This window comes from Choristoneura fumiferana, chromosome 27 (genome assembly GCF_025370935.1).
Source record: "Choristoneura fumiferana chromosome 27, NRCan_CFum_1, whole genome shotgun sequence".
Taxonomy (NCBI): Eukaryota; Metazoa; Arthropoda; class Insecta; order Lepidoptera; family Tortricidae; genus Choristoneura; species Choristoneura fumiferana.
This window is the reverse complement of record NC_133498.1, coordinates 965748-979280: the sequence shown is the minus strand read 5'-3', so window position 1 is coordinate 979280 and position 13533 is coordinate 965748. Positions and strand designations below refer to the sequence as shown.

Below are 13533 nucleotides of genomic sequence, written 5' to 3'. Positions count from 1 at the left end.
CGGGTAAACACTAGTAACGAATAAGAATAAACTATTATGTATCTCTCGCTCAGCGAGGTTGGGTAAATACAAGCGTTACTACGTACACATGCTTGTGTATCTCTGGTAGAAACCCAGCCTAAGACGGCTCAAAAAAAAGTACACTCACCTCCGCATATTTGACCTGCTGAAACATTTGGTAGTCGACTTTAGTGATCTTGTTTCTCGCGAGGTCGACTGTACCTATGCGAGTTACGGCGGAAAAGGTGCCCCGTCCAACGTCGCTGATTTGGTTGTCTTGAAGGAAGAGTCGTCTGTGGAAGACAGACAGACATACGGGAACGTGTCAAAATATACTCATCTCAGGCAATGTTCACCGTGCAATATCATGGGATAATTGACACCAATTGAACTAGTCCCAAACTAAGCAAAGCTTGTATTATAGTCTAAGATCCGAACTTGAAAAGATCTTCACCGGTTTGATAATATAAATGAAACTTATTTTATAATAAATTTAGTATATTAGAAAATACATTACAAATGGATTTGCTAATAAAATCCTGGACAGGCTATTTTTAATTATTTTTCAAAAAATATTTGCATCATCGAGATAATAATAAAATTTTATATTAACTTAAAAGTATAAAACCTATAGAATATGTAGACGTTGGGTTTGCTATTGTTTACCTGGACGAACTTCTGGGTTGCCAGGTATAAATTCAAATAGTTATATCGATGCCCGTTACTTTCACTTGATTAGATAATAGAACAAAAATTGTTTATCAACGTAAGCGCTGTTTCATTGTGAACACGTTGATATAGGGTTGTCTGCATTTAATTAAAAACTATTAAAAGTTATTAAAAAATAATTGCCTGTCCAGGATTATTTTAGCAAAACCATTTCTAATATATTTTCTAATATACTAAATTTATAATAAACTACATTTCTTTCTATTATCAGACCGGTGCAGATTTTTCAAGTTCGGATTTTCTACTATTAAGGGTACTATACACGGATTAACATAAATTATAGATAAAATATATACTTATAAATACATTATTAAACGTCCAAGACTCAAGAGCAAACATTCGTATTATTCATACAAACATCTGCCCCGGCCGGGGATCGAACCCGGGACCTCAAGCTTCATAGACATGGCTAAACAAACTGAAAGTCAGAATATAGAATCAGTTATTTTTCAAATTTCTAATAGTATCTTATTGAAAACGCCATCTATGTTCTTACCTCAAAAACCTCATTCCTCGGAAACTGTTTGTGTCCAATTTCTTAATTTTATTATTGTCCAAATGTAACACTTTTAATACAGTATTTCTTGCAAACATACCTCTGCAAAATAAAATTAATTTCATATAAACATCCAAAGTACGTTAAATGTATACATTTAAAATAAAAATCCACCCCACGCATTCGTGAGGTTAAGGGTCTTGAAAGACCCTTAACCCCGTAAAGACGGACGGACGGACAAAAATCTGATCCTATAAAGGTACCGTTTTTTCCTTTCGAGGTACGGAACTCTAAAAATGGGTCGATATTTGATATTAAATCTGTGCAAATATAATTAGAATTGGCTTATTATCAAATCTTATTATGTATTAATTCAATTTAACGCCATCTAGAGGAAAAATGTATTTTCAAAAATATTTTAGTGAAAATTGATAGATAGAGAATTAGAGAGAGAGAGAGACGATTGTCTTTTGTGTTCCAATTGTTATTCTCTCAGAAAATACTTTTAGTTCCGACAAACAAATGCAGTTTTGTTTCTTAAACAAAAACTTTCCTTTCCGTAAATTTTCCAAATTTCTGCATTTGTACTTTACTTCCAAGTGGCGCTAATAGTTTCCAACCTTATAATAAATAGAACCGACTGTACCTGGGTATGTCCCCGATAAGGTTGTGGCTGACGTTACACCATCCGAGTTTGGTCAAGTCGCCAATGTGAGAGCCATCCAGTTTAGTTATATTATTGTAACTGTAAAGAATAAAAAATACATTACATTGGTAAGATTTGGAAGTAGTTCAACAAAAAGTTTTTGGTAAAAATGTAATTAAAATACAACTTTTTTTTTTGCTGACTGTACTTTTTATTGACTTTACTTGTATTGTCACCCAAACTACATTTTCATACCAAATTTCAAGTCAATCCGGAACTCTCACTCATTCAGTAGCAAATCGCAAACAACAAAAGCAATCGAGATGAGATAGACCTCAAAAGCATAAATTCCTTGTAGCTATTCTGAATCGCATCTCATCGCATTTCATCGAAATCGTTGGAACCGTTTCCGAGAACCCCGAAATATAAATAATATATAAATAGATAAATCTAGAGATTTATAAATAATATATAAATAGATAAATCTAGAGATTTATAAATAATATATAAATAGATAAATCTAGAGATTTATTTATATTTCGGGGTTTTCGGACACGGCTCCAACGATTTCGATGAAATTCGGTATGTGGGGGTTTTCGGGGATGACAAATCGATCTAGCTTGGTCTTATCTCTGGGAAAACGTTTATTAACGAGTTTTAGCCCGAGCAAAGCTCGGTCGCCCAGGTACTTTACCTTATGTCAAGAACTTCAGTGTCCCGTAACCCTTTGAACTGGTTACGTTTGAGCGTGGCCAATCTGTTTCCATGCAAGTCGAGAGTTTTCAATTTTTTAAGCGTCTGAAACATCAATATACTAAGTTAATAAAAAAACCGTAATTATCTATACAACATTAGACATTAGCAAAACACGGCAAAAAAATCACGTTTGTTGTATGGGAGCCCCCCTTAAATTATTTTATTCTGTTTTAGTATTTGTTGTTATAGCGGCCACAGTAATACATAATCTGTGAAAATTTCAAGTGCCTAGCTATCACGGCTCAAGAGATAGAGCCTTGTGACAGACGGACGGACAGACAGACAGATAGACAGCGGAGTCTCAGTAATAGGGTTCCGTTGACACCCTTTGGCTACGGAACCCTAAAAAGTTGAAAGACCCCCACATTATAATTTTGCTAAGTTGGTTACTTTATTGAATCAGGCGTTACTTTGCCCATATCAAATTCAAATTCAGGTCACTGTGTAAATAGGCCGCAATGGGTACTTTTACATGTCTTTTTTTTAACTAAGCGCCTTCGAAAAGACCATCATTGCCAAGAAGAATGCGCCGCAAGAAACTGGGCAGAAAGTATTTTTTTTTAAATAATTACAAATTAATACTTAAAAACTACAGTATAAAATTAAATAAAAAATTACATGAGAAAAAAAACCGTGATTTATGGGGTCCCTTATTTACAAAACTAAAACTAAACATGTTAACTATATCAATGAACTACATAAAATAATTACTTTGCTCATCGGCGACCTTATGATAGCCAAATTTACACAAGAAATGCGTGTTTATGCAGTTCCTCCACCTCCACACTGTAACACACACAAATCACACAAACCCATCTATCACCAACACACTACACTAACACGTTTCGAACCCAACCAGATCTCATCTTCAGCGCAACACAACAGTTCACCATGCTACCAGTTGTTAGATTTTAGTCTAACATCTGTTAGCATAGGGAGCGGTGGAGCGAGGCGAGGTAAATGAAGCGTTTCGTGAGAAAATTCCTCGCACATCTCTGGTGGAAACAGCCTTAGTTCTTACCTGAAACGCCTCAACAGGTATATCGTTGAGTAATCCATTAGCGATGTGTAATTTCTCTAGCTTCCATGCTGCCTCGCTGCCAGCAAATATATCTTTAGATAGCTTCGTCATGTGGTGCCCATCTATCGACAAAATAGATATATTTCCTAGTATCTGTAATACATTAAAATATGTTTAGTATAACAAATATTATCATATCGAAAATACAAACTGATTATATAGATGCATAGAAAAACCAGAAAAATAGGACCAGCGCTGCGAATCGAACCCAGGTCCTCGGCATTCCGGGTCCTGGGGTCCTGGGTTCGATTCCCAGTGCTGGTCATATTTTTGTGACCGTAAAAGTAACTAAATTTTTTTCTTCGCACGCGTAAACTATTCGATCTGGTAGTTACAATTGAATTAGTTACAAAATTCCTGTGGGAAATCTCTAAATTTATATCGTAATCTTCATTGAGGTGTTGTGTTAATAACAACTATCCCGTGGGAATATTGGAATAAAAGTAGCCTATGTGTTTCAGACATCCAGCTATCTACATACCAAATTTCATGACACTAAGCCCAGCGTAATCTGGCGCGCGGCAATGAATGGGTAAAGAGCTTTACAGACTGCAATGCAGGATAATGAATAGATTTATTTTTCCCTGAATGGCAACACTGGCATAGATAATAGATCACTCGTTTTTGGTTCGAAATTCGAACTTGTGATTTTATTTTGCTTAATATACAAAATGTACACACCCAATATCATATATTCTCAAGTTTTTCGCGATTCCCAAGGTCAAAGAATCGAACTGCTTTAAAATTCCAGAGATATAATGCGTTGTTTGGGAGAAACGTGTCAAGATGGTGTTGTAGAGCGCCATCCTGCTCTGTCTCGTTTTTTGTCCCGTTCTGGCGGTTCACTTTTATATTATAGACTAGATGAAAACCCGGCTTCGCTCGGGTAAAATGTAGACTCATAATAATATGTCTGAAAATTTATTTTTGCCAGTGTAAAGACTGTCGTACTTATCTAAAAATCTGACGTATATTCCCAGCCTTAATATTATCACAAACGTACTTTCACAGCTAACCTACGTGTCGGTATTTCACGTAGATATTTCTCCTAAATCTTATAACTATGATGTCTTTGTCTCATAATCAACCCATATACGGTACGATTCGTCTGTACGATCGATCTGATGAAAATCGACGAATCGTACCGTGTGTGGGGCCTTTAAGAGGTCACAATGGAGAACGAAATACGAACCTGTGACACCTGTGACACGTGATGACGTGACACTAACGCCACTGAGATGTGATGACATTGACATGTTTACTTCGCAACGCCATTATATACTTAGTAATTTATTAAAGTTTATATTGAAAATACTCGATAATCCGAATTTTCCGCCTACAAGTTGTCGACTCGGATTGACTAATTTTTTACGCTCTTCAATTTGATGTGCATTTCGTTCGTAGATAGTAGATATTTCTCCTAAATCTTATTTGCCCAAATAACTACGTAGTCAGTCCCAAAGTTCTGTCACAAATGAAAATAATGATAAAAACAAAAGTACCAATCAGTTTTTAATAAATTATATACCAATTTAAAGTACATTTAATAAAAAAATAAATTTAAGTACTTAATGACTTCCTTTGTTTTTAATACAGGCCCTTAATCGGCGCAGCCAGTCGTCTATCGCAGCACGCACCATTTTCATGTCTATTTCAGCGACTGCTTTTCTTAAAGATGACTTCAGGCTCTCCAAATTTTTATGGGGTTTAGCACAGACCTTCCCCTCTAAGACCTGCCAAATTTTAAAGTCCAGAGGATTAAGGTTCGGACTGGAGGAAGGCCAATCTTCGTGTCTTATAAAGTCGATTTTTTGAGCGCCAAACCAGGCTTGAGTGGTCTTGGCTTTGTGTGCTGGCGCAGAATCCTGCTGGAACACAAAATTATGACCTGAAAATAGCGTGTTGGGCAGATCTTTGACATGCTTATCCAAAACCGTCTCTTGGTACACTTTCGCACTGATTTTGACCCCTTTTTCGCAAAAATGAACCTCAGTTGGCCCGTAATAAGATCAGAGAATACTCTTCAGAGCTCCTAGCGTACACTCTATCATTATGTTTATTGTACTTCTCTTCAATATCGAAAATATTTTCGTCTGTAAAGAGGATATCACGGTGTCGATTTTTCGCGTACCGCTTTAACAACTTCCGGGATCTTTTAAACCTTATTGTTTTTAGACGGGCATTAAGTAAGTGCCCACTCTATTTTTTGTATGCTCGCAGACTAAGATCTTCGTTTAAAACCTTTTTGACGGTTTTCTACTGACACCCATTGTCACGATGCACATAGGCGATCGCTGACATCTTAGTTAGCTCAGTGTAAGCTAGATGGCGCTTACTTCAATAAGGGATCTCTGAGCAGAATGGCGGACGAACTCTAGAGGTCGCCACCGTAGTTTTCTCTCGACTTATTTATTTACGTAATAATATGTATTTAATATTTATTTATTATTTACTTATTTATTTTATAAAAGTAGGCATTTTATTACACTCATTTACTACACGAGTTTGTACGACTAAAATATATCTATAACCAACTCACCCTTGACCGTTTTTGTCGGCCAAGGGGGGTGCTGTCGATCAGCTGTGACCGGGGGAATTCTAACTGTAATATTCTCGCCCTTAAAAGCTGAAGCACAGCTGTAAGACACACATTCAACAGCTCAGACTACACTAAACAGCTCTCTCGAAAGCTCCATACGCCCAGACTTGGTAAGTTCTCCGATATTTAACTCTTGTGTTTTTCTGTGTATTTTATTAGAATTAATTTCTTTATAATTTAACTTGTGTAATTGAACTGAAGGCTTCCCCTGGCCAGGGAATCTTTTATTTCAAACATTTCTTATACTTAATATTTTAACACTTGTTAATTTCTCTCATCCGTTGTTATAAACTCAGAACTATGTTAATGCTTATTACTTTTATGCAACGGATGCGTACCGGTGTTAAAATAAATTCAAACTCAGCTAAGTAACGTTTAATTTCAAATGTAATCCTCTAACGGTTATTTAGTGAACTGTTGTATTTCAAATTTTAACGGTCACTTAGGCTATTTATTTTTACCTTTTGTTTTCTAAAAATAATTATATAAAACTAGAATCACTTTCCTTTGCCTGCCTGTAACTCCGTATGATTGTCCTTGCCACTCACTGCAATTCAGCTCGCCCTAAGAGTTGGGCATCGCTGCAGAGGAGTGACTGGCAAACAATCTAGCACTGGACCACAACTGACACCACCTAATTTACAGGGCACCTCCGTACGGCTTCAACTTCCAAACCTTCGTACGGCTTACACCTTTGTACGGCTTACAACCTTCGTACAACTTTCAAAGCTCCGTTCGGCTACAATTCTCACGGCTCAGGCGGCTCCTTTAACCTGACACTAAGCCCTGACGGCCTTAACTTCCGGAGTACTGCACATCCTTCCTGGCTCGTCCAAGACCCTGATCGTTCCGGCGTGGAACACTTGTCCAGGCTGCTCGTCCTGCCGCCCTAAGGCCCCTTTTGACCTCGGCACCGACGACCACTCAGCTGGACCAGGCCCCCCTGCTGTGGCCAGCCTCTTCGCTCCGGGTTCTTCTCTCCGACTCCAGGGAAGTGTAGGCCAGTGAGACCGAATAATCAGAACCACCTCTCAATAAAATCTCTTGAACTCCCTACCTGAGATTCTCATAATACTTTTACTTTAATTTTGTCAAACTAGGCCTGTTATTTTTGTGTTTAATTTTTAATTAAAAAATTGTTAAAACGTCTTATTGTTTTACTCAAAGAATAACTTACTAGGCCTCCTTTAAGGTCAAACCTCCCCTCAAGAGGTCTGCCCTTGACAGTGGCGCCCGTGGGTTTTTTTTTGAGAGGTTCTGATTGTTACGTTTTTCTTGCCTAGAATTGCAGTGATTGTGCAAAAATTGATTGTGTATCTTGTGTGTTCTGTGTATCTCGCAGTAAGTACCCTGTTTTTCTCGCCCCTGTATGGTGGTCGGGCTTAGAATAACGCCATTCCCCGTCTAGGAATTCGTAAGAGGCGAATAATAGGCATAACCAGTGTTTCAGTTACCGAGATCCCTTAAGTGGTTCATTTAATAGCTTTTTTTTTTCTCTTTAATAACTCTAATTTTAAAACCGCTTTACCGTTATCTTTAAATTCAAATACTCTGCCGACCTTTGACCACTTTCTCGTCAACGGCCTATTTGAATTTCAACTGTCACTTGCCACAGTTGAAACGGACGGCGTTTTAAAATTCAAATCTTAACGACAATTTCAAACTATACCCTAAAGTTAACTAAATATTGTTGCATTAACTAAATTCAAATACGTTAACGGTTCAATTCAAATTCTACCTACTAATTTTCATCAAGTTAAATTTAAACCGTAACTGACGCCAATAATTATACTTTCACTAATATTGTTCACCGCTGCTTCAAGTGAAACAGTTATTTTAAATTTAGTGACTGCCAACCACTGAATTTGAAATTCTAACGATTCAAATCATTTTTAAATAACGTATTTGAAATACCTACAATTTTATAGAAAAGCAACGATATTTCTATATTTTTAAAATATCTGAACCACTATTTAGATCTTTCATCAAAATCAGTTTATCATTATCTCGGTAAACACACTGACATTTTTTTCCAAACTTTATTATTAACTTAACTTCAACGCGGTCTCTTAATTAAATTTTACATTCGATCATTACTGGGAGATACACAACACTATTATTTCTTGTGTCCTACTACTTAATTTTCTTAGCACTGTAACATACGGAGAGTTAAATTTAGGTACTGTGTGTCGAAGAAATACCACATCTGGCATACAACTACACAAACCACCATCACAACTCACAACATTCATACCATACTACTCGAGTGCTTGCTAAAAATCAACTGGCCGCAGATTTAACAGAACCAGTTATTTATTATTCATTATACGTGTGCTCTCTATTTTCGACCGTCTGTTCCCTACTTAGAGACCATTATACTTCGATCGCTAGCAAACAGGCTAACGTTTTTATTAATTAGCTTCGGGTATTCTTATATTTAACTGAGGTAATCGTAACTATGGATTGTCATAGAATTAAATACTTGTCTCTTCAAAAGGCAGAACTAACTTATGAGGTGGCTATTCGAGGTACCAATCCCGCGGACACCGTTATTGAGTTGCGTAAACAGATAGTCAAACTGTCAGCTTCTTTACCCGCCAGTGATATTTTAGAATCAGGTCTCGATGTAACCGAGGATATTAAGGGCGCGACTGATAGTGTACTTAAGGCACAGTCACAATTAGTTTCCCTTAAGGCTAAGTTTGATGACGGTTTACTCGAACGTACGGATAACTTGTGTAACCATATTTTTCACCGATTAAGGCGTATTACTCCCGTAACCCCCACTACCGTGGACTCTTATAATGTTTGTTTAAATAAATTTCAATTAATATATCAAGAGTTGGCGGACTTGCGACCAGTTCATGACACTAACGAAGGAGAGGATTTCGAACAATGTGAGGAGACACCACAAGTCACTCACCGCTCCACGAATAATACCAATTCTTTCAGTCCGCAAACCCCTACAAAAATAGCAGTTACTTGCGACCGTGGTATGTCTTCTGATATAGCTAAATTACGGTACAACGGGAAGACCTGCGTACGCTCTTTTGTTCAACGGGTAAAAGAATTTTTAGCCGCGCGTAATCTAAAACCTGAAAAATTTCTTCAACATGCAACGGAAATATTCGAAGGAGACGCCCTTCACTGGTTCCGTTCGGTTAAGGATTCCATAGATAACTGGCATGACCTCTCTACACAGCTCATAGAAGTATTTTCTCTGCACGATTACGACTACAGATTAAAATCGGAAATTCGCGCGCGTACTCAGGGCGAAAGCGAGAATATAACGATTTATCTCTCAATTATGCACGGCATGTTCTCAAGGCTAACCGTGCCATTTACTGAAGAAGAACAATTAGAAATTGTTCTACATAATATTCGGCCGTGCTTCGCTACTGTCATAGCCACGGCGGAAAAAATAGATAATTTAAATACCTTGCGTAAACTTTGCCATAACTACGAAGTGGTTCATGCGCGTATGTCCCAATTCCGCGAACCTCCGCGAGCGAATTCGGATACGCTCGCGCCAGAATTCGCTTACAATAAACAATCGTCTTTCCTAAACTCTCCAAAGCAACCATATCAAGGAAAATTCCCCAGGTAACAACGCCAGTGCACATAATTTCTCTAATTATAAACCCGCTATCCGGTTAATGCAATCAGCTCGCAAAATAACAACAATAATAATATAAAACTATTTTGCCCGCGTTGTCGCACAAACACTCATACATTACGAAGCTGCAAAGCGCCTCGTACGATAGTCTGTTTTAAATGCGGATTGCCGGGCGTTAAATCTATTAATTGCTCTAAATGCAATAATAAAAAACCAGTTCCTACAACCTCAACTTCAAAAAACTGAAGGCGAGGCGATCCAGTGATCACAGTCTAATAAAAGACAAATAACTGGTCACAATGGCTTAATTATGTTTCAAATTTTTTTAATTCATATAAAGTGGCCACTGTATCGCCTCAACCCTCTATTGTAGACTCGCGACCTTTTGTAAAGGTATCTATTAACGGACTAGAGGTATCGGCTCTGCTCGACTCTGGTTCCGCTGTTACTATTATAGGTAACAATTTTCACAATAGATTACTTGAAAGGGGACATCAACTACTAATCGACGACTCTGTGCGTATAACAGCCGCGGGCGGCCAACATCTGGATAGTGTAGGATATTTCGACCTGGACTTGACCTTTGAGTCTATAACTCACACTGTAAGGTCATATGTAGTTCCGGGAATCCTCACTTCGCTCATTCTAGGTGTTGACTTCTGGCGCACCTTTAAAGTTTGCCCCAAATACTTGTTATAGTATTGGGGTAAGCGAATGCGCCATCAAGCACACAGAGCAAGTCGAGGGTTCCCAAACTCTTATGTCCTATAGTCACTTAACTGAGTCTCAACGCGTCCAGGCAGATAACATCATAAGCCAATTTAACAGCATTTCTTACGAACGGATAGGTTTTAGGTCGAACTTCGTTAATAACACACAATATAGATACCGGCGACACTGAGCCGATACGCCAAAGATTTTACCGCATGTCTCCTGAGAAACTTAGAATTATTAACGAACAGGTCGACGAAATGCTACAGCTTGACGTAATCGAACCTTGTGAAAGCGCTTGGTCATCGCCAGTACTTTTAGTAAACAAAAAGAACGGCAAGCCTAGATTTTGTTTAGACAGTAGAAAACTTAACTCAGTAACTAAAAAGGACGCATATAGCTTACCGTACATTTCGGAAATTTTAGATAACCTTAGAGATGCTAAGTTCCTTACTAGCATCGACCTTTCTAAAGCTTTTTGGCAGATACCCATTAATCAGCGGGATAAAACGAAAACAGCGTTTTTCGTACCGTCAAGGGGCACTTTTTGTTTTAAAACTATGGCTTTTGGCCTAACTAACGCGCCGGCTACACAGCAACGTTTAGTCGATAGTTTGTTCGGCCCCGAATTTGAAATGAAAGTTTTCTGTTACCTCGACGATATAGTCTGTGTTAGTAATTCATTCGAGGACCACGTGACATTACTTCTGCGCGTCCTAACTAAATTAAAAACAGCTGGTCTAACTATCAACTTTGAGAAAACTCAGTTCTTCAGGGACAGTCTCAAATACTTAGGTTACGTTGTAGACGCTCAAGGGCTGCGTACAGACCCAGAAAAAGTAAATGCAATCGTAAACTATCCTAGACCAACTTCAAAAAAGAGGTAAAACGTTTTCTGGGTACCGCCTCTTGGTACCGCCGTTTCGTCCCAACTTTAGTACTCTGGCAGGGCCCTTAAATATTTTAACTTCTAATAAAAAGAAAGCCCCCCCATTTCAGTGGACGCCAGAGGCCGAACAGGCATTTTTAAAACTTAAAGCCTGCCTTGTAACAACTCCGGTTCTTTCTTGTCCCAACTTTGATTTACCGTTCGAAGTACACACTGACGCTAGTGACTATGGCGTCGGCGGTATGTTATGTCAAAATATAAACGGCCAGGAGCACCCGGTCGCTTATATGAGTAGGTCATTAACAGGCTGTGAAAAGAATTATAGTGTAACTGAACGGGAAACCTTAGCCGTACTAGTAGCCTTAGAACACTGGCGCTGTTACTTGGAAAACGGAAAAACATTCAAAGTTTATACCGACCATTCATCCTTGAAATGGTTCCTTTCTCTTAATAACCCAACCGGACGCCTAGCCCGTTGGGGCGTAAGATTGTCTTCTTTCGATTTTGAGATTTTACATCGTCGCGGCAAAGATAACGTAATACCTGATTCGTTATCAAGATCCGTGCCGGTGTCGGCAATAACTATTGCTAACTCGTATCTCAATTCGCAAGACAAATGGTACTTAGACTTGTATAATAGCTGTGTAAACACACCGCAAGGTTTCCCCAATTATAAAATTGTAAACAATTCCTTATATAGACTTACTAAGTCAGATACTAGGTTTAACAATGAGTTCGCGTGGAAAGAGGTTGTGCCAGCGGAATTACGCGAACAAATTATAAAGAAAATCATGCAGAACCAACAGCCGGACACTTAGGCGTTTTTCAAAACCTATCACCGTATAGCACTCAAATACTTTTGGGTAGGCATGTATAGAGACGTATCAAAGTTCGTTTCCTCTTGCGACACTTGCATCGCTTATAAACATCCTACGCACGCGACACTAGGTGAAATGGGAAGGCCTAAACAGTGCTCGAGGCCCTTTCAAGCCCTAGCCTTGGACTTCGTCGGACCATTGCCCACTAGTCGTAAACAAAATAGTTACTTGCTCGTGGTTACTTGTATTTTCTCAAAATATTGTTTCTTATTTCCGGTTCGTAACGCAACTGCGGCAATCGTAGTCAAACATTTAGAAGATTCCATTTTCTTAGTTCACGGAATACCGCAAACCATTTACATGGATAATGCGTCACAACTAATTAGCCGCGAACTAAAAACATTTCTCAATAAATACAAGGTGCCTAACCAGTTTTTAATAGCAAAGTACAGTCCACATATTAATAATACGGAACGCTACAATAAAACTATTATATCCTGCGTCTCCACCTTTTTTAACGACGACCATAGGACTTGGGACGTCAACATACCTAAAGTACAATTCGCTATAAATAATTCTGTGAACGAGGTAACGGTTATACTCCTTCCTTCCTTGTTTACGGCAGAGAGTTAGTGACTTGTGGTTCACACTTCGTCGATAACGATTTGGGAATGAAATGCTTTTTCTACCTCGCGATATTTACGCACAAAACATGGGTTTCTTGACCCATATATTTGATAAAGTTCAACACTCACTTTATAACGCACATCAAAAACATTGCGCGTTACAACTTACGCCGAAAACGGCTGAATTTAATGTGGGAGACTTGGTCTGGAAGCGCACGTATTTCTTAAGTGATAAGTCTAAATACTTTAGCAAAAAACTTGCACCAAAGTTCGTTAAGTGTAAAATAACTAAAAAAAGATCTCCACTCGTTTTCGAACTACAGGATCTTTCTGGTAACGATTTAGGTGCATGGCATATTAAAGATTTAAAATTAACACCGGCGGCAGGTAGCGTCTGCGCACATTAAATAAATAATGCATTACTTGCTTCCTATCAATTGTAGGTACTAATTACATAATGCATCTGGACGGGCGATCAGCTGTCGCGCGCCGTCACAATCAGTCTCCATTTAGCACCGGCGAATGCGCACGCGTATTAATTTCATTATTGTCTTTCAACTCCCTTA

At 38.4% G+C, this 13533-nt stretch overlaps 1 protein-coding gene across 1 annotated transcript in view; it reads right to left on the bottom strand.

The window, feature by feature from the left end:
• The window catches only part of conv (insulin like growth factor binding protein acid labile subunit convoluted), a 53253-nt gene that overhangs the window by 24908 nt on the left and 14812 nt on the right, over positions 1-13533 (bottom strand). Inside the window, exons 4-8 of the mRNA XM_074108631.1 lie at positions 3649-3801; positions 2566-2669; positions 1872-1970; positions 1226-1327; positions 149-293 (exon numbers count right to left, since the gene is read on the bottom strand). Of these exons, the coding sequence (XP_073964732.1) occupies positions 149-293; positions 1226-1327; positions 1872-1970; positions 2566-2669; positions 3649-3801 (603 nt within the window). The remainder of the gene's footprint in view (positions 1-148; positions 294-1225; positions 1328-1871; positions 1971-2565; positions 2670-3648; positions 3802-13533) is intronic.